The sequence below is a fragment of the Excalfactoria chinensis genome, chromosome 28, assembly GCF_039878825.1.
Source record: "Excalfactoria chinensis isolate bCotChi1 chromosome 28, bCotChi1.hap2, whole genome shotgun sequence".
NCBI lineage: Eukaryota > Metazoa > Chordata > Aves > Galliformes > Phasianidae > Excalfactoria > Excalfactoria chinensis.
Window position 1 is genome coordinate 174,348 of NC_092852.1, and position 19,125 is coordinate 193,472.

Here is a 19,125-nt window from a genome sequence, read left to right on the forward strand (position 1 = left end):
TGGGGCGGCCACGCCAGCGCTGCGGTGGCTCTGATGTCTCCCAGCGATCGGCGCCGTCCAAATCGTTGTCTCCTATCAAACCCGGCTCGCTCCGTAACGGGGTAAGGAATGCAGGGCACCCACCGCAGCCCCCCCCCCCTTATCCTCCATCCTCCCCCCCCCCCATAAGGCAGAGCGTTTATTTAATATCCTGAAGACATTAAAATAACTCCTGCGGCCCACCGAAAGGAAAACACGGAGATAATGCATCAAAGGGAAGCGAAAGTGGGATGGGGGGGGTGAGGGGGGAGATGAGAGATTTGGGGGGGGGATCCAAATGGGATGGGATGGGGGGGAGAGGGGTGCAGGGACCCCAATAGAGGGGTGTTCCTATATGGCACCAGGGGACCCCAATGCAGGGGGATACCCATAGGGGAACAGCACAGGGATACAGGCACCCCATGGGACCCCAATACAGGGGCACCCATGGACCCCAATAGGGGGGATGCGGGGACCCCAATAGAGGGGCGTATAGACACCTACGGGACCCCAATGGAGACAAATTCCCACGTGGACACCCGTGGGACCCCCGACACGTGGGACCCAATAGAAGGGGCTGCCCATGGGGGCTCCCACCGGACCCCACAGCCGGGACCGGACCGAACCCCGCCCCGCACCAACAGCGACACGCGCTTTTTCCCGCTCCCCCGAGAGGACGCGCCGCTTCTCTTAAAGGGGCAACGCCCCGCGGAGGTGGGCCCACCAAACGATCGGCTCCCGTTACAGCGAGAACAGCCGCGCAGCCGAGGGGGGGTTGGGAGGCCTCGGTGCAGCCCCTTTAACGCCCCCCCACACACGGTTTGTCCCTCGCGAGGTTCCGTCGGCGGTTGAACGGCGCCCGCGCTCGGTGCCGGTCCCGGTTCCGGTTCCGGTCGGCCATGTGCACCCTGGCGCTGTTCCCCCCCCCCGCCCCCCCCGGGCTCCGTTACCGTCTGTGAGTTTAACAACGCTTTGCTGTGCGTGCAGCGCGGGAGCCGCTGCCGCTCGACTTCCAGAGCCTGTGAGGAAACGGAACGGAGCCGGTTCGGGACCCCCGACCCGACCCCAAAGGGAGCCCCGAGAGCGGGATGGACCCCCCATTTCTGCCCCCTTTCCCCCCCTTTTTTGCCCTAAGACTGTGCTTGGACCCCCCCCCAACCCTCCATAGTTCTCAGTGGGACCCCCCCCAAAAGGAAGCCGAACCTCCCTGTTCTCCAAGCAAACCCACCCCACTCTGTATTTCCTCCCCCCTCCCTCCTTACACCCCCCTTTTATCCCCCCCCCCCCAGCTGGCAGCGCTGCCCGCACTCGCTCTGCCTGAGGATGGTCTGAAGGGTCCCGGCCGCCCCGAGTCCGGGGCTCAGCCCTTCCTGCACCACCGTGAGGCGCTATGGAAGAGGGTCCTCTGTGCCTGGTGAGCCCCCCCCCCCATAATAGTGCTGAGCCCTGCACAGCCCCGTTTGTTACTGCTCTGCATCCATTGGGCCTGGGAAGGGGGGAAGGTTTGGGGTCCTCACATCCGCATTGATTGCAGGAGGGACGGGGGGCTGTGTGGGCTGCTGAAGGAGATCGTCAGCGCCGAGGAGGAGGGTGAGTGAGTGGGGCCAGGGGGGGCCCTGCAGCCCCCATCCATCCATCCATCCCTGCACCTCCCCATCCATCTCTGCAGCCCCCCATCCATCCATCCATCCCTGCAGCCCCACATCCATAGCCCCCCATCCATCCATCCATCCCTGCAGCCCCACATCCATCCATCCATCCCTGCAGCCCCCATCTGTCCCTGCACCCCCCCATCCATCCCTGCAGCCCCACATCCATCCATCCATCCATCCCCGCAGCCCCCATCCATCCCTGCACCCCCCCATCCATCCCTGCAGCCCCACATCCATCCCTGCAGCCCCACATCCATCCATCCCTGCAGCCCCCATCTGTCCCTGCACCCCCCCATCCATCTCTGCAGACCGCCATCCATCCATCCCTGCACCCCCACATCCATCCCTGCAGCCCCCATCCATCCATCCCTGCAGCTCCCATTTGTCCCTGCAGCCCCACATCCATCCATCCATCCATCCCTGCAGCCCCACATCCATCCCTGCAGCCCCACATCCATCCCTGCAGCCCCACATCCATCCCTGCAGCCCCACATCCATCCCTGCAGCCCCACATCCATCCCTGCACCTCCCCATCCATCCATCCCTGCAGCCCCACATCCATCCATCCCTGCAGCCCCCATCTGTCCCTGCACCCCCCCATCCATCCCTGCAGCCCCCCATCCCTGCAGCCCCACTCCTGGGTTCCCCTCCTGGTTGACGCTGTGTTCCCTGCAGGGCTGCAGTGGCTGAGGACGGCCCTGAGCTGCGTTCTGACCGTGTACCGCGGGCTCTCAGCCCTGCACGGCTCCCTCCTCCCGCACCTCTCGGTGGGTTCCCTTCTGTGATGGGAGGAGAAACGGCTCAGACAAGGGGCAGCAAAGGGCAGGAGGGGCTTCCTGCCTGCTCAGCACTGACTGTCCCACATCTGCCCCTTCCCCTGCAGCTGAGCAGCGAGGACATGATTGCTGCCTTCTCCCAGGCTGTCGACTGGTGAGTGCTGAGAGACCGTGTGTGTGTTATCACCCCCATCCAATGGGGCCGTTTGGTCCCTTGGTGCTGTGCTGTGCACACAGGAGGGTCGGCATTAAACTCAACCAGGGCTGGGTTAAATGGCGAGCAGCGTCAGTTTGTTGAGCTGAGAAATCACCGTGGAGTGGAAGCTGAGATTTATTTGGGGCTGGCTTTGGGACTTGGAATTGGGGCTGGCAGATGTGGGTCCGTGCTGCTCCCTGTGCCCATCTCCCTCCTTCCCTTCCTCCCTTAGGGCCGGCTGCAGCATCCGTGCCTTCGCCTGGCATCCACACACCAGCAAATTCGCCGTGGCTCTGCTGGATGACTCCGTGCGGGTCTACAACTCCAGCAGGTGAGGAGGGGGGCAGCCCCAAACCCAAACCCACCACCCCAAACCCACCACCCCAAACCCACCCTGAGCACCCAGGACACCCCACTGCGCTCTCACTGCTCCCAGAACTCCCATAGCTCTGTTAGGTCCCTTTCCCTCCCACACCCCCAGCTTTTCTCTCCCCCTTCAGCCTCATTTCTCCTCTAGGTCTCCCTGCTCCCCCGGCGGGTCTCGGCAGGCGTATAAAGCCCTCCTTAAGAGAAGACTCTCCCTGCTCATGCTGCGCCCCACGCAGCGCCGTCCCGCTCAGCCGCTCTCCCCCAGTTGGGATTTCAAGCCAACAAGTGCCAACTCTCCCCCCGGGCTGCGGGCGCTGAATCACACCAGGTGTGCTCCAGCAGCGCCGCTCTCACCTGCCTGGGTCCCCTCCGTCCCCACTTAAAGGGGGGTCCCCCATTCCACAATAGGCTTTAGGCTCCCACCACGGTCAGGGCTTGCAGAGAGGTCCCACGTTGTTGTGACCCCACGGATCCCACTCCTGTCACGCTTCTTCCTCCCCGCAGTGCCACCATCCCGTCGCTGAAGCATCGGCTGCAGAGGAACGTGGCCGCCGTCGCCTGGAAGCCGCTGTGTGCCTCCATCCTGGCTGTCGCCTGCCAGAGCTGCGTCCTCTTGTGGCACCTGGACCCCACGTCCCTCTCCACCAGGTGACACTGCCATAGGGGGACAGCCCCACAGCTCGTGGCCCTGACCCCACACCTCACAGCGAGGGCCGTCCGTCCCATTTTGAGGGTCATCCATCCCATTTTGAGGGCTGTCCAGGGCCGTCCATCCCATTTTGAGGGCCGTCCATCCCATTTTGAGGGCCGTCCATCCCATTTTGAGTATCGTCCATCCCATTTTGAGGGCCGTCCATCCCGTTTCGTTGGGCTTCAGGTTAAATCCAGGCTGATGTCAATCCAGGCTGGTGTCCATCCCCGCTGTGGGTACAGAAGGTGATGTGGTGCATCACCAGGCCTTGGCATCCCTCCTGTCCCCCCATCAGCTGTGCTTTCTGTCCCTGCAGACCCTCATCTGGCTGTGCCCAGGTGCTGTCCTACCCCGGGCACAGCCCCGTCACCAGCCTGGCGTGGGCACCCAGTGGGAAGCTGCTGCTCTCAGCCTCACCCGTGGACACGGCCATGCTGGTGAGTGTGGGGCCGTATTTGGGTTGGGGGTCTGGGGTTGTCACCCCACCGCTGTGACACTCAGGAGGCAGCATGTCCCCAAAGGACATATGGAGCACTGAGGTGGGATAGCAGTGAGCCACGTCTGAGCTCTGGCTGAAGGTGGGAGCTCTGCGCTGCCCCACGTCCCCTCTGTCCCCCTCCAGGTGTGGGATGTGTCCACCGAGAGCTGCGTCCAGCTGCAGTGGTTTGGGGGCGGTGGGGTCACCTTCCTGGCGTGGTCCCCTGATGGCAGCAAGGTCCTGGCAGCCACCCCTTCGGCCGTGTTCAAGTGAGCTCCTGGCCCCGCTCCTTCCTCTTTTAGTCGCTCTCAATTCTATTTTCATCTGCCTCCCATCGAAGCGTTCCTGCCTGCTTTGTGTCCTTTGCTCCTTCCCTTCCCCCTGGGTCACATATGGGGGTAAATCAGGTCCGTTGTCTCTCAGAGGGGCTGAATTGGGATGGTTTATCCCTCTCTTTCTCTCTTACAGAGTTTGGGAAGCTCAGATGTGGACGTGTGAGAAGTGGCCCACCATCAAAGGGCGCTGCCAGGTGGGGTGGGCGCAGTGGGGGGGGGGGGCTATTTCCCACCCCATGGGGGTGTGCGGGCCATTCTGACACCCCCCTGTACCCCACAGACGGGCTGTTGGAGCCCAGATGGCAGCCGGCTGCTCTTCACAGTGCTGGGAGAGTCCGTCATCTACTCCTTGTCCTTCTCTGAATACAGGGGTGAGTGTCCCCCCCCCAAAGAGCCCCAGTTGCTCCCCCAGCCGTCCTTGTGCTTTCAGCTGTGGGTGCTTGTGGCCAAGAGAAGCTCTGTGTCCATCTGGGAGAGCTTCCTACCTGCTGCGGTGTAGCAAAGGCAGGACAGCAGGAGGCTCCACAGCTCAAAGAGGCAGAAATTCAGCATCATTTTAAGATGAGAAGCGCAGATTTAGGTCAATGAAACGACCTGCACAGAGCAGGGAAGCAGAAGCGAGTTCTCTCTTTGTGTCTTCAATGCAGGGGACATGCAGGGGCAGGTGGGAGGTTCAAAAACAGCTTCCATCGTGGCAGATCTGTCGGAGACCACCTTCGAGACGCACTACGGGGAGGAGAGGTGGGTCTGATTGTGTGCGGCCCCACGGAGCGATGCTGGGAGGTGGAGGGGCTCCGTGCCCCCCTCCCAGCCCTGTGTATATGGGTGGGCGCTCACTGTGCTGTGCTGCAGGGTCGGAGGAGTTGTGCAGTCCATGGTGTGGGATCCCACCGGGGAGAGGTTGGCGGTGATCATCCGAGGTCAGAGCTGTGGAACGTGCCCCAAACCCACCCATCCTGCAGGGGAAATGCTTGGGGTTGGGGGGGGGCAGCACCCATCTTCACTCTTCCTCACTGTGACTTTGACCCTCTGCACAAAGCACCCCCCCACCCCACACCCCCACGGTGACACTGTGCAGTGTCTGCTCCTGGTTATGAGAGCACAGCTCCCTCCTCACTCACACACACATGAATCACCTCCCAGCCCCACCGCCAGCTCTCTGTGTTCCCACAGTGCCCACATTGCACCCTGTGCCCCCCCCGGCCCCACTCAGGATAATTGAGCCATTGAGGCCCTGCTGGCTGCAGACAAAGCACGGCTTTGACAGCCCCGAGGTGCAGCGCTGGGGATGCTGTGTTGGACCTGAGCTCTGTCATTTGGTTTTGTCGTGCTTATAAAGCTGGTGGGGAGGAAATGGGGCTGCCCCCATCCTCTGCCTTCAGTGGGGGATCCCGTTTGGAAGGGAAGGAGCACTGCAGGCAGAGCTGGCTGCACTCCCCACATCGTTCCTTTGCTGCCCCTCACACCCAGCACAGCTCACAGCTGCTTCCCTCCCCCTGCAGGAGACCAGACGGTGGTGGCTGTGTTCCGTACCCGCAACAGTCCCGTGTTTGAGCTCCTGCCGTGGTGCGTAGCGGATGGTTTGGGGGCTTCTGGTGGTGGTGTGGGGCTGGTTGAACACTGTCCGCCCTCGGGATGCAGTGGGAAGGAGCAAAGTGCTGCTGTGCTGCTGCCACCCCACGCTGCTGCTTCAGGCAGTGCTGCAGTACCGTTTTACCCCCAAAGTGGTCACGTTTTGGACACGTTGTCCGTTATCCCCAAGACCTTTTGTGGTTCTCATTCGGTGCAGCAGAGATCCCAGTTTAACCCCAAAGCTCTTTGTGTCACCGCTGTGCTCCGGGCTGTGCCATCTCTCCCTGCAGCTCTCCTTTCCAGCTCTCCTTTCCCTTCCAGCGGATTCCTGCGGGGGGAGCAGAACGCGGAGCCGCAGCTCATTGCCTTCCATCCCTGCTTCCAGAAGGGAGCGCTGCTGACCGTGGTGAGTCCAGCTTCGGCTCCGGGGGGTCTTTGCTGCACCTCGGTGATGGAATTGTCCCAGTGGAGAAGGGAGGGCATGGAGGGCAGTGGTGACCCATTGCTGTGTGGGATGGAGGTGCCCAGTGCTGATCTTTGTGCCGTTGTCCTCTCTCCAGTGCTGGTCCACGGGGACCATCAGCCACATCCCCTTCTTCTTCCTGAGTGCCTGCGTGCCCTACAGCAGCCCCGGCCGCAGCCCCGCCGTGGTGACGGCCAGCAGCAGCGTGCGGGAGCAGCCCCTCTTCTCAGAGCTCTGACAGCAGCATATGGGACCAGGATGGGACCAGGACGTTCAGGGTCCGCCTGCAGTTCCTTCTTCCCCAGGACGCTGCAGGGCTGCGGTCCTTTCCTGTCCCCACACATGTTCTGTACAGCTCCATGTGCTCATCCTCTGGGAGGTGGGGCTCAGTGCCATGCAGATTAAAGGCAACTCCTCATCCCTCACACCTCGCTCTGCTCCTTGCTCAGGGAAACAAGGGAACTTTCCCTGTTAGTTTTTTGGGGGATGCATTCTCAAAGCCACTCAGGTTTGTTTCTGGGGCTCTGGTGCTGCTCTGTGATGCCAGGCCGTAGTGCACCTGCAGGAGAAGAACCATTCAGTGCTTAAATTAAAGCAGATTGAAGGCTCCTGCCACAACGTTTGTGTGCAGCACTGGTGGGTGGGAGCCCCCAGGTGAGTGTGGGGGCTTTGCTCTGTGGTTAAATGGCTGCGTTGAGGGCCAAAGGGGCTGCGAGGGCTCCTTGGCCCTAAGGGCAGCCTTTGGGCTTCACCTTGAGGGCATAAGGAACCACCAGAAGTGCTGCAGCTCAGTGAGACCCAGCCCAGCACAGACCTTTCCCTCTCAGCCCAGCTGATGAGTGGCTGCTGCAGCCCCGTGCCAGCCCATGTGAGCCTGGACAGCACTGGGGGAGCAGATGGGCTGGAGTGGGATTATGGGGAGGCCGAGGGGGGCAGTGCTTAAACCCCAGGATTACACGTGGTTAATCCCTGGGATTATGCTGTAATCATCCTGTGGTGGAGATGGGGAGGGCCCCGCTCAGCCCACACTGCCAGCACCCCCAGGACCCACAAAACCCTCCTGAAAGCCAAACCCCAAAGCTGGGCAAGGAAACTGCCCCTCCACCCCATGGAAAGGATGGCAGCAACCCACCCTGCAACGGGGCTGTGCTGGGAGAGCCACGAGGACGCGGGGTAAACCACTCACAGCAGAGATGTTTAGAGATGCTTCACCCGTGAGGATCCCCAGTTTAGATCCGCTGCTGGGAACTTCTGCCCGTGGTGTCACAGGATGGTGCTGAGCATCTCCTCCTCCTCGGGGCTGGGCTGCTGGCAGGGCAGTGCCCGCAGGTACTCGAGGTGCAGACGGGTTTCGGCGCGGCTCCTGCGCACGTAGAGTCCCACGTAGGTGAGGACGGCACTGAGCCACCCTCCCACGGCCACCAGCATGGCCACATCTGGCACCCGGGGCTGCCCGCTCCGTGCCAGGGTCTCATTGCGGCTCCCAGCGGTGGGGGGAAGGCCATGGGGACCCCCCCAAGGACAGCGGCAGCCTCGGGGGCAGCAGGGCAGCCCCAGCACCAGCAGGAACAGCCAGGCTGCCCACATTGCCCTGCAGCAGGAGGCAGGGAGAGAGAAGGGGGGGGTCCATGTCCTCCCCAGGACAGCTGGGCTGGTGACGTTCCCCTCCCAGGGGCAGCTGGGATGGGGGGAATAGGGGTGGTGAGGCTGCACCTGCTTCTGCACCCCAGTGTGGCATTCTGCAACCCCATGTGCCCCACAGACACCCCTAAAGCAGCTCCCACTGCCTGACCAGCAAACGCGCTGAGAATGCACTGGTTTTTACTGGTGTTGGCAGCCAATACATAACAGGCCGGGCACTGAATCTTAAAAGCCTCTCAGTCTGTTCTGTGCTCTCACACCAGTCCAGTGCTGTAACTGGGACCAGTGGCTCCCCCAGCTCACAGCACAGTGATTGTGCCAAGCAGGAATGGTCTCAGCTGTTCCCAGCAGCAGTCCATGGGAAGTCCCAGCATGGGCTTCTCATTGGGGATGTCCCCTGCAGGGCTGGGGGACTCATCCTCTTTGTGCTGCCCCCCCCTGCAGTGCCAATGTCCTCCGGGCCATCTCCAACGCCCCCTCCCGCGTGCGGTTGCCTCCGATGAAGCCGCTGGAGTGCACAAAGACACAACCTGGGATGCCGGTGAGCTGAGACAGCGCCTCGTCACGAACACCCCGCCACGGCTCGGGGAGAGGAAGGCTGCAGTGGTGGGAAAAGGGGTGGGGGGTGAGACCCTGTCCCCTCCTGGCAGGGCATGAACTGTGGATGGGACTCACCGGCTCTCGAAGCTGCGTGGCCCCACAGGGACGCTCTGCAGCCGCCACTGCCCGCTGCGGTCGGGGAATAGCACCAACAGGAGCTGGTCGTGCAGCTCCAGCTCCTTCTCCAGGCTGAAGAGATGCTCCTTCCAGGGGCAGCCGCCCTGCGGGAGCTCCAGCATCACCCCGCTTGCATCCACCTGGAGATGGAACACGATGTGGCTGTGTGGGGTCCTGTCCTGTGCCCCAGCACTGCCCTGTGCCTCAGCTTCAACCCCCTTCATGTGCATTTTTCCATCTGAATAGCACAGCCTCCTTCCAGATCTGACCCTGCGTTGTGGGGATGCACCACATCCCTGTGTTCAGGGTGCATAGAGAGTGGGGGGGGAGCGTGGGAAGGAACGTGACAGCATGCAGTGCTACAGAGATGCATAAAGGGGAGTGCATGTGGCTATAGGAAGCAAAATGGGGCGCACAGTCATGCCCTGAGCTGTGTGAGGAGGTTAATACCATTGGGACCTGCCCCCCCTGCCCCAGGGTTCCACCCAGCCTTTAAACCCCCCCAAAACAAGCATGAGGAGCACCTCAAAGCGGCGCCGGATGGCATCTTCCACGAGCACCCGTGCAGGCAGCCAGGCACGGTGATAGTAGTCGAGCCTGTCCATGAACTCACTGCCCACCAGCTCCATTGCCCGCTTAAACCCCGCCTGGAGACACAGCAGCAGGTCAGCGGTGACCCCAAAGAACACAATCTCATGTCCCCCCTTTTCCCACACGTCCCCACCTCAGTGTCCTGATCGGGGTCGTTCCAGCGGGGGTTCAGGTGCCCCACACGGGAGCTGAGGTTGGTGGTGAGGGCGTAGCGGGGCTCCCCATCCGTCTGTGCGATGCCGTTGTCGATGGCGTCGATCTCCTCCACGAAGTTCTCATAGAGCTTAGGGACACGGTGGGGTCAGAACACCTGGAACCCCTTCTTTGATAGGGTAGTTTCCTCAATAGAAAGCTGTGCTGGTGGGTCAGAAATCCCCGGTACCTTATCATAGAGTGCAGTCACTACAGGGCTGTCCTCTGGCTGCCCCAGGAGCCCAGCAAGGATTTGAGAACCAAAGTGGCAATAAACCAACCCAGCGCTGCTCAGCTTGGTGGTCCAGGGCTTGCTGGGCTGGAGGCTTCGCATGGTCTGGGTGAAAGACCTGTGGGGTTGCAGGGTCAGCCCTGGGGGGGGAGTAGGGGGCTCCCTTATGTGGGTGGAGTGCCTCACCTCTGGTGATGGTCATAGCGGTGCCTCTCGGGGTCATATTCACCCCCCACATCCACCACCACATCGCACTGGGCCAAGCGTTGGGGGTCCCGGGTCCGGACCACCTCCGCATCCTGCTGGAGAATGGGGTGAGGTTGGGGGGTGCACAGGGTGGGATTGGTGAGGCCAAGGACCTTAAGGGGGAAATGGGGACATGAGGGAAGCTGACACATTGAACTGAGTAACCCAAAAAGGAGCTGGGGAGCCCAGAGTGGCCCCAGTGAAGGACTGGGGGCCTGAAAGTGCCCCCAGATGGGAAGAAGGACTCAGGCTGAGGACCACAGGGCGGCCCTTAAGTGGGACTGGGGAGCGCAGCAGGAGGCTGGGGATACAAGAGTGAGACCAGACACACAGCCAAGGGAACGAGGGCAGCAGGACGGACCCCAGCACACAGTGAGGAGCCCAAAAAGAGGCTGAGGATCCCCCTGAGGCCTCAGTGAAGGATGGGGAACCTGAAAGCGGGTCTGGGGACCCCATTTAGGCCTCTCCGTGACTCTGCGGACCCCAACGGAGCCGGGGTTCAACGGGCGGCCCTGAGGGAGGCTGCAGGCCCGGCGGGTGGGACCGGGCCCGGCTGGTGCAGGAGGGCCGAGGAGACCGCGACCGTACCCGGTATCGCGGTAAGAGGCGTAGCAGGTAGCACGCCAGCGCCTCATCGCAGTGGAAGGTGCCATCGTGGGTGCCGATGCGCAGAACCGGCTCCGTTCGGGCCCGTTTGGGGCCGGTTCCGCTCCCGGTGACGGCGGCCGCCATGAGGGGAACGGCGCGCAGAGCGCCTCGCATCACTGCGCATGCGCGGCACCGCCTCCACCACCGCCTTCTCAAGGCGCATGCGCAGGCTCAGCCCGCCCCGCCCTTCATCACTGCGCATGTGCGGCACGGCTCCGCCTCGACCCACCCGCGCATGCGCACGGCGCGGAGCTGCGGACACGTGGAGGGACGGTGGCGTGGGGACACGCGTGGATACGCGAGAAGGGAGCGATGAAACGGGGCTGAGTTGGGCCGGGAACGCGACAGACGGACACGGCCCCGCGGTGCAGCCGGTGCTGCTCCCAGCCACTTTTATTTGCACGGAGATGGAGCCCCAGTGCCGCGGGTGGCCCCCATCCCCACGCAGCGCCCACCCCCACGCAGTGTCCATCCCCACGCAGTGTCCCCAGGTCAGGCCGCCTGCAGGGCTGCTGTCAGCAATGGGGCTGATGTGGGACATGGGGTGGCAGTAGTGCTGGGAACACACATCACAGCCCATCACAGCCCAGCCGGCTGCTCCTGCTCGTGGTTCTCCCTCTCCAGACTCTCACCGTTGTCTGTAGGGATCGGAGGAGCAGCTTCAGCATTTCCCTGCATGGATTTTGGGTGCTCGATTCCATCAGTGTTACCCTTCCCAAACTGGGGCTGTGTGTGTGTAGGGGTCCCTCGTGTTCAATAGATGCCATCGATGATTCCCCAGTGCCAAAACCTGAGCCTCTCCTTCCCAAGCAGCCTCAGTTTCTGGTCAGAAAGAAGTAGATCAAGGCAGCCCAGCTTCAAAACACCCATAAAGGGATAAGTCAGCTCTTAAGTGGGAAAAAACCACTCGTGGAGGGGGGGGGGAAATGCACAAATGGGTCTGCAGCGAGCAAACCTCGGCCATGGTGGCTAAGGAAACAAAGCAGGACCTGCAGTAGTGTGAAACCAAACAACCTACAACCTCCTCCCAGGGTCACAGCCCTCCTCGCTGCCTCCGTGGGGCCAAGGCTGACTTATCCCTTTACACGCGGCGGCTGGAATCAGGAGATCTCGTTGCCGAAGACCTCGAGCACTAAAGGGGTGAGCTGCATGCTGTGCTCGGGCTGGAAGGAGAGGCAGCGGTACTGCTTGGAGTGCTCCTCGTTGAGGCTGCGGAGGTCGGCCAGCTTCTGGATCATCTTGGCATAGAGCAGGCGGCTGCCGGGAGGGGGGTGCCTGCAGCGGATGTAGGTCTGGAGGGTGTCTGAGAGGCGGTCCTGGATGGACTCCACCAGAGAGGTGTCCTGAACGCCGGGTCGATCTAAGGGACATCACCAGCAACAGATCAGAGCTCATGGAGTCCAACCCTTAGCTTGGCACTGCTCCGTTTGTGAAGCCTTCATGCTGCCAAAGCTTGGCAGGGTTTGGGGATGAGCGTCCTCCTACCTGGGGACAGGATGCAGATGGCCATGAGGAGCACGTGCTCTTCTTCGTGAAGGTTCAGCTTCTTCAAGCCCACCTGGAACTTCACGAGCGGCTCGAGGAGGTCCATGCTGTGGCCGGCTGGGGACAGAGAGGAGCTGTTAGCACTGGGATGAGACCTCAGATCTGCAGCTGAGAGATGGAGGCAGAGCTCAGCACCTCCTCCTTCAGTGCCAGGATCACACAATCACAGGATGATTTCTGATAGAGCTTTAAAAACATTCTTTCTTTCCATCTTTCCTCCCCAGCAGCATCTTTAAGGCAGGAGATGATGGAGCAGATGACTTTAGGAAGGCAATGATCCTAGTTTGTCTCCTTATCACTCCCACACTGCAGGAGCACCACGAACACACTTTGTGTGCCCACAGCATGCTGCAAGCAGGTCCCATCCCTGCCCTCAGTGGGTTGTTTGCTCTGCCTGCTTTCCTTGGGATCTCTGCCCTTGCACCAAGGATCTCAGCATCCCATGTTCCTCCAAGGTTCTTCCCTTAAGGTTAAGGCTTTAGATCCACCTGAATATCTGCATTGTACTCAGTATGGCTTTTCTACAGCTGAATTTCAGGCTGGGGTGCCATCTTTTAGCCCTCCCCAGCAGAAGGATGCCCGGCAGCACCTTTACCTTGGGTGACATCGCTGACTTTGTACTTGAAGTCATTGCTTCCGCAGGTCCACGACATGTCCTCCATGGTGAAGGACTGGTTGGAGCGCAGCATGATCACCTCGATGGCGCTGGATTTCAGCAGGGCAATCTGGTCCTCTGCGGTCAGATCCCTGCAGGTGGGAATAAGGCAACGTCCACAAACAGAGGCAAGATCCAGCTTCTCCCTCACCCTGAATTTCTGGGTAATTAAGCCATGGGTTTATCTGCAGCTCCATGTATCGAGTGGCAGCACCCAGTGCCCTGAGCTCCAGGCTGACTCTTACTGGGCTGGTATTAAATGGGATCTCGGGATGCTCAAGCAGGATGAGCACCACTCACACGGCCTTGAGCATCTTTCTGAGGAGCTCAGGCATTCTGTTTACACAACCAGGGTGAATTCAGCTTAAGATTAAAGAGGAATAACCCCAGGAAGGGAGATGGAAGGAGAACAAGAAGGTAGGAACAGACCTGGGAAGGGGATGGAGCCCTGAAATGGAGAAAAATGACTGTGAAGGTTGGGACTGAAGAGCAGAAAACCATCGTGGGCACCCGGTGTGGGAACAACATCTCACCTGAATCCAGGGATCATTTTGGCAAAGCCAATCACTTTCTGTATGCTGTAGCTGACCAGGTCAGCCAAATGTGGGAGCATGGGGAGATGGGGCAGCTCGATGTTCATGGAGGGGCTCTCATCGCTCTCCTCGGAGAGGTCCAGGTTGGAAAACATCTGGGGCTCCATGGGCTCTGCAAAGAGGGAGGTGGTCCATGAGGGTGAGATGTTACAGGGACAGGGGGGGGTTATGGGGGTAGGGGGGGGTTACAGGGACAGGGGTGTTGGGTATTGGGTAGGTGGGGGGTTACAGGGACAGAGGAGTCAACCCGAAGTGGGGACGGGGCCTGTTGTGCTGGGAGGTCTTTGTGTTGGGCTGGGAGAGCAATTTGGTCATGTCAGCTTGTAGGACTTTTGCAGAGGGATTTTTAGTTTAGGTCTAACTGCAGGCAGAGCAGCAGCAACAACAGCTCATGGTCCCAGTCCAGCCAAGCACTTCATGCTCTCAGCTCACCAGATGCCCTCTAAATACCCTCAGGAGGCTCTTAGAGTCAAATGCATTCCCTAGGAGAGCTGAGAACTGTTTTGTCCTTGGCCAGGCTTAGAGAAAAACCTCTTCCCCTTCTGCTCCCATGGCACGTGGATGCCTGAAATGCCACACAGAGAACTGAGTGCAATACCTGGGAATGCACCGAAGGCATCGGAGCCAAAAACATCATTGGAGTCCTCCGAGGAGAAGTCCTGGGACACGATGGAGGAGGAGTGCGTTGCTGTACTGCTGCTGAGTTTGCTTCTCACGGGGGGCTGGAAGAGAGAGCAGGGTGTGAGGAATGGGGCTGGGAGAGCAGCTTGGGGGGAGCACTGAGCTGTTTGCCCTGGGTTTAATTGGGATGAAAGCAATGAAGTGCTTGGAGCTGCTGGTGCTGAGGTGGGAATCAGGGCTGTTGTGCCCCCAAACGTACCCGAAACTTGTTGAAGTCGGAGTATGTGGTGTCAAAGGTTTTGTGATGGGCCTCGAGGAGGATGTTGATGACTCTCTGCTGCTCCTCTGACAGCTTGGGCTTCAGGCTCTCCTTCAGAGCTTCCTCCTCTTTGCGCTTCAGGATCATCTCACGCTTCCTCTGCACCTCCTCATCCGTCAGGATGACTGCAGGGACAGAAGGAAAGAGCAAAGGCTCAGAAACAGGCACTGGGAAACCGGGTTTCGCTCATGAGTTATTGAACCTGCATCGACCCTATTATTGAACCCGCTCCTTGTCTGCCGGGTCACGGGCTCCCTGCTATGCACAGTTTATGGCCCATTTGGGTGCTGTCGGGTGCAGTGAGGTCACATCAGCACCGCCACGGGTTCGCTCCAGGTCTCACTGTTTGCTCTGTGCTTTCGGGTGAATGAAATCTCGAGGTGTGGGCAGCGGGTTCACCCGCACTGCTCGCAGATCCGACAGCAGAGGGAGCCGATGCGGTGGGCTGCAGCATCACAGCTGCTTTTTAAGCGGAGGGGACGCACCAACACGGTGGTTGGACCGGATGATCTTAGCGGCCTCTTCCAACCTTAGTTAGTCTATAATATACCAATTTATTGCTTGTATGATGGGCAACAGCCTTCAACAGCGGCTGAAGTGGGTCTGAAGGTGATGAGCAAAGCTTCACCCAATTATTAGGGATGTGGGAACATCCAAAGGCAATTCGGGCTCCAATGTGACCCTTACAAAGAACCTAAAGACCTGAAGAGCCTCACAGGGTTGGAAAAGCAACAGCAAGCACCCACCCTTGCACCCGATGGCTCGTTAACGCTCCCAACCAGCAAAGCACATCCACTGGTGGGTCCTATAAATAGCAGTGCCCCTCCATCGAGATGCCATTAGCCCCAGAACCAGTTATTAGCTGAACAGCCGAGCGTGTTATCTGATGGCAGGAGGCTTCGGGTGGAATCTGGAAGGAGAGGCTGACGAAGGCAGCGGGGCTCAAGGAGCCATTTGCACTTCTTGGCCCCTTTGCCGACAGCGTTTTTCCAATACGTTTTCAAACTTGCACAACAACCTCGGGGGGGGGATTGAAAGATCTGGAGGCACTGAATGAATAGCTGAGGTCAAAAGGTCGCTCCCGTGACCTGCACGGTACGGTCAGTGCTGCAGGGGACAGCCCGGACAAAGCAGGGGATTTACCAGCTCCCATCCTATTAGGAGGGGTTGGGATCCATCCGGGTGCTGCATGAAAGGAGGGGAATCACTGGGGAATGCAGCAGCATTGGGAAGTGCCAGGTGGGGCTGGAAGGGGGACAGAGCTGAGATGGGGTCAGCAGCTCCTCACCCACCCCAGCGAGGAGTAAAGTGAGGTAAAGGAGTTAAGATGGGAGGAAGAGGGTGGGCACCGACCCCTGGTCCCGTCCCCTAAGGCAGACAGATTTCCCTGTATGGGATCTGTGCAACAAAGCATCTTTTCCCTATTTGTCCCCGGGGTTTCGGTGCATTGAGGCCTGGCAGACTGTGGTGTGGGCTGCACATTGCTCTGAATCCATTGCAAAACCACCGCCAGGGATTTGGGTCGGTGCTGGATGCTCTGATGGGACTTGCCAGAGCCTACAGGAGACTAAAACCCGAAGGGAGCCCCGCAGGCGGATCGAAGGTGTTTTAAAGATCAGATCAAGATGATAAATGCGATTGCAATTCCCTTCCAGCTCATCTTGCAAACAGAGGCAGTGCTGTGCGAGCCCCAACAGAGCCCAGCACCAGCTCAGCCAACGGGGAGCAGCAAAGCTGAAGCTTTGGGGAGGGAGAAATGGTAAACAGCACAACGTCAGCGCAGGACTGATGGGCTGCATCAAATTCTTGGGAAAAAAGGCTTCACCTGCATTCACCTCATGCACACAGAAGGATGGATGGGGCCAACACGCCCCAGCCTGCGTCTTCAACTTGAGATCACATCCCAGGGCTGCTCCCTTCCCTAGTGTTGAGCCGGAGTCGTGCTCACAGCTCCTGGCACAAACAGAGCTGCAATGGAGCGGTTGTGGGCTGCCCTGACCCAAAGCACAGGCGGAGGCACATCTGCACATCCCTTCTGTGCAGACACAGAATGGACCTCTGCAGACACCACAGGGACAGCAGGGAAAGCCGCAGCCGACACCGAGGGCTGCACTGAGGTTACTGAGAACATGAGGACACAGCTGGTGGGTGAGGATCCGACCACGCAGCCTTGGCCGAAGCAGGAGCTGGAGGCGCTGGGGGATGGCATGGAGGGAGGTGTGCTCTACTGGGAGAGCAAAGGGCAGCCAAACACCAACCCAAATGAAAGGGAGCAAATATCAGTGTGAGACTCCTCAGCGGAGGGCACTCAGGCATTGCATCAAAGCCCAACAGGCAGCATTTCATCTTACGGCCCCAAAATGCCCCATAAGTTTCCTTCCATCCCCAAGGAGTGGCAATGAAGATGGGGGGAAGCAGAACCCATGCAGTGATTTGCAGGTGGATGAGGGCTGGGCTGGGCAGCATTGTGCGTGTTTAATGTGCCACAAGGCGCTCACATCAGGGCAGGAATCATCCCCAAAGAGCCCTGCGGGGCGTTGTGACCCCACTCTATTGCCAACAGCACGCAGGATCGCTCTGCAGCCATTCTCACAACAAGATGGCAGCTTTCACAGCCAAGGGAGCAAACCTATTTCCTTCCCACTGCCTCTCCCACAGCTGTGCCTTCACTTCAGCTCCCATATAACGCTCTGCAAGCCATCCACAGACAGACAAACTGCAGCAGGACGCTGCAAGCACAGCTGGATCCTTCCCAAGGAGACTCCTGGATCCTGGCACTGTGACAGGCACCCAAAATCCCCCAGCAATAGCACAGCAGGGAAAGGAGAGATGCAGTGAGGCTGCCGCAGCCGCTCAATTGAGCACCATGTTATTTGCCTCCCCGCTTTGCATCAACACCTTTAGACCACACAGCACAGGGCAGCCAAGGGGAAGCACTTGCCCGTGTGTGCTGTAATGACTGTAAGAGCTGATAAAGGCAGGGGAAAAGAGGGCAGCGAGGCCAAGAGAGGTGAATTACCCACAGGTAATGCACAGCCCTGGAGGGTTGGGTGCCCCTTCTGGAGCACCAGGGAGCTGGCAGGAGGCAATTGTGCAGGATGGAAGGGATGAGCTCAGCACTGTTGGGCCACGCGAAGGGAAACATCCCGAAAACATTTCCAAACGACGCGGCTTTCGCCTCCGCCGATGGCCTGACGCTGTCCCATCAGCCTGCCCTGTGCTTTACCCCACGCAGATAAGATGGGTGGAAAACCACAAATATTTGCTAACGCTGCTTTGCAGATTGCAGCTGTGGATCAGCCCCCAGCCCTGACCCTCACTGCTGGGCTCAGCGTGTTCCTATGGCTGCAATTCATCCCCTCCTTGGTTCCTCGTGGGGACAGTGGTTGTCCTCAGCTCCCCAGGGAGTGCAGCAGGCCAGACCTTCTGCTCTGCGTGAATTTCAACACACACAAAGCCTTCATCTTCTTGCACCTCTCTGAGAGCCCCTCGCTGCAGCATCGAGCCTGGAGGTGATGTCCCTGCAGACGTGGCCAGGGGCAACGCTAAAAGCCACCCAAGATTTAGGACAGGAGGAAGAGATGGAGCTGCCTGCACCAGACCTCAAATTGATGCAAGCACAAAGAGAGTCCACATCTGCCTCCTCCTCCTTATCCCATTTTGCTCTCATTTCTGCTTCAGGCCCACCAGCAGCGGGACAAACCAAGCCCATCCCTACCTGTGCCAGCAACCGCAGCCTGGGGAAGACAAGAGTCTACCCCAAGAGTTCAAAGATCCACGATGCCACCTAAAAATAACAGCAGCACACCTTGTTCCCATTCATTTAACCAGCAGCAGAGGCTGCAGGAAGGCTATTTTTAGGCTCCTCAGTTAGGTTTCATTAATACAGAAACCGTTTGCTAAGGGGGGTCGCTTACAAGTTAACTCCGAGGAGGGCAGGCGGATCCCTTGCTGCATTGTCTGGCCCTTCCTGGGTAATTAACTGCTACAAGTCAACACATTTCCCTCGTTAGCAACGGTGATGCCAAACCAGCCGCGGTAACCAGGGCTGAAGGCTCCCAGCCAGGCAGCCTCGTGCAATGGGGCATTTCAGTGCTCTCCTTTTCAATCAGCACAGAGCAGTTTTCTCCCTCCGAGCGATTGTGAGATAAGGCCCACAATATAAACACGCCATCAAGGAGGATGGGTCTCCTACTGCTTTGGGAACACCTCAGAGCCGGGTTTTGAAGCAGAAAGTGTCGAACGGTGCTGTTCCAACCAAGCAATGAGATGTGACAACAAATGCCAAAGCAGCACAACACCAGAACTGTGCTTTGTGCAATGCTTTCCACACTGCTCAGCCAGCTACGGAGAGCAGGACTGGCTCTTCGCTCCGTCCAATGCATTAAACCAAAGGGAGCAGCTGTTCCTGCTGGAGGATTCACCTGATGCATTACCCGCTCTTTGCTTTCCTACCCCTCTAGAGAGCACAGCTGCCAGTTTACAGCATTCAGGGGACTCCTATTCCTCAGGATCTGTTTGATCTCTGGGACTCCTGGACATTTTCTTCTTCAAGTTCTTTGCAAGTTGTGCTTT

General features: G+C 59.4%; 4 protein-coding genes across 7 annotated transcripts in view; 1 reads left to right on the forward strand and 3 right to left on the reverse strand.

Annotated features, from left to right (window-relative positions):
* The window catches only part of AMHR2 (anti-Mullerian hormone receptor type 2), a 6,801-nt gene extending 5,882 nt beyond the window's left edge, over positions 1-919 (reverse strand). Inside the window, 1 exon segment of the mRNA XM_072357890.1 lies at positions 835-919. Within this exon segment, the coding sequence (XP_072213991.1) occupies positions 835-919 (85 nt within the window).
* Positions 903-6,932, forward strand: AAAS (aladin WD repeat nucleoporin). Its single transcript, XM_072358032.1, is given in 17 exon segments — positions 903-938; positions 940-1,000; positions 1,255-1,432; positions 1,553-1,608; positions 2,346-2,437; positions 2,554-2,600; positions 2,875-2,973; positions 3,516-3,659; positions 4,019-4,139; positions 4,325-4,449; positions 4,649-4,709; positions 4,796-4,886; positions 5,163-5,256; positions 5,368-5,435; positions 6,018-6,081; positions 6,409-6,493; positions 6,648-6,932. Coding segments are annotated over 17 exon segments (1,548 nt in total). The 5' UTR covers positions 903-917; the 3' UTR covers positions 6,789-6,932.
* A 40-nt stretch (positions 6,933-6,972) lies between these two features.
* On the reverse strand, positions 6,973-10,984 carry MYG1 (MYG1 exonuclease). Of its 3 annotated transcripts, XR_011905888.1 has the most exons (8): positions 10,758-10,951; positions 10,110-10,225; positions 9,882-10,041; positions 9,633-9,782; positions 9,433-9,555; positions 8,867-9,048; positions 7,737-7,913; positions 6,973-7,109 (listed from the first exon to the last, which is right to left on the reverse strand). XR_011905888.1 is itself a non-coding variant. In XM_072358031.1 (7 exons), exons 1-7 carry the CDS (start codon positions 10,929-10,931, stop codon positions 8,606-8,608), a joined length of 1,086 nt encoding a protein of 361 aa, XP_072214132.1. In that variant the 5' UTR covers positions 10,932-10,984; the 3' UTR covers positions 8,356-8,605. The 3 variants fall into 3 exon arrangements, 2 of the variants coding, with proteins under 2 accessions (XP_072214132.1, XP_072214131.1); XM_072358031.1 differs by lacking the exons at positions 6,973-7,109; positions 7,737-7,913 and adding an exon at positions 8,356-8,789 and having other exon boundaries at positions 10,110-10,222; positions 10,758-10,984; XM_072358030.1 differs by lacking the exons at positions 6,973-7,109; positions 7,737-7,913 and adding an exon at positions 8,356-8,789.
* Positions 10,985-11,176: 192 nt separating this feature from the next.
* VDR (vitamin D receptor) overlaps positions 11,177-19,125 on the reverse strand; it is a 29,711-nt gene continuing 21,762 nt past the window's right edge. Inside the window, exons 5-10 of one of the 2 annotated variants that reach the window (XM_072358027.1) lie at positions 14,491-14,675; positions 14,209-14,332; positions 13,551-13,722; positions 12,958-13,109; positions 12,303-12,419; positions 11,177-12,177 (exon numbers count right to left, since the gene is read on the reverse strand). In XM_072358027.1, coding sequence (XP_072214128.1) covers positions 11,918-12,177; positions 12,303-12,419; positions 12,958-13,109; positions 13,551-13,722; positions 14,209-14,332; positions 14,491-14,675 — 1,010 coding nt within the window. In that variant the 3' untranslated portion in view covers positions 11,177-11,917. The remainder of the gene's footprint in view (positions 12,178-12,302; positions 12,420-12,957; positions 13,110-13,550; positions 13,723-14,208; positions 14,333-14,490; positions 14,676-19,125) is intronic. The other variant, XM_072358028.1, reaches the window with a different exon arrangement.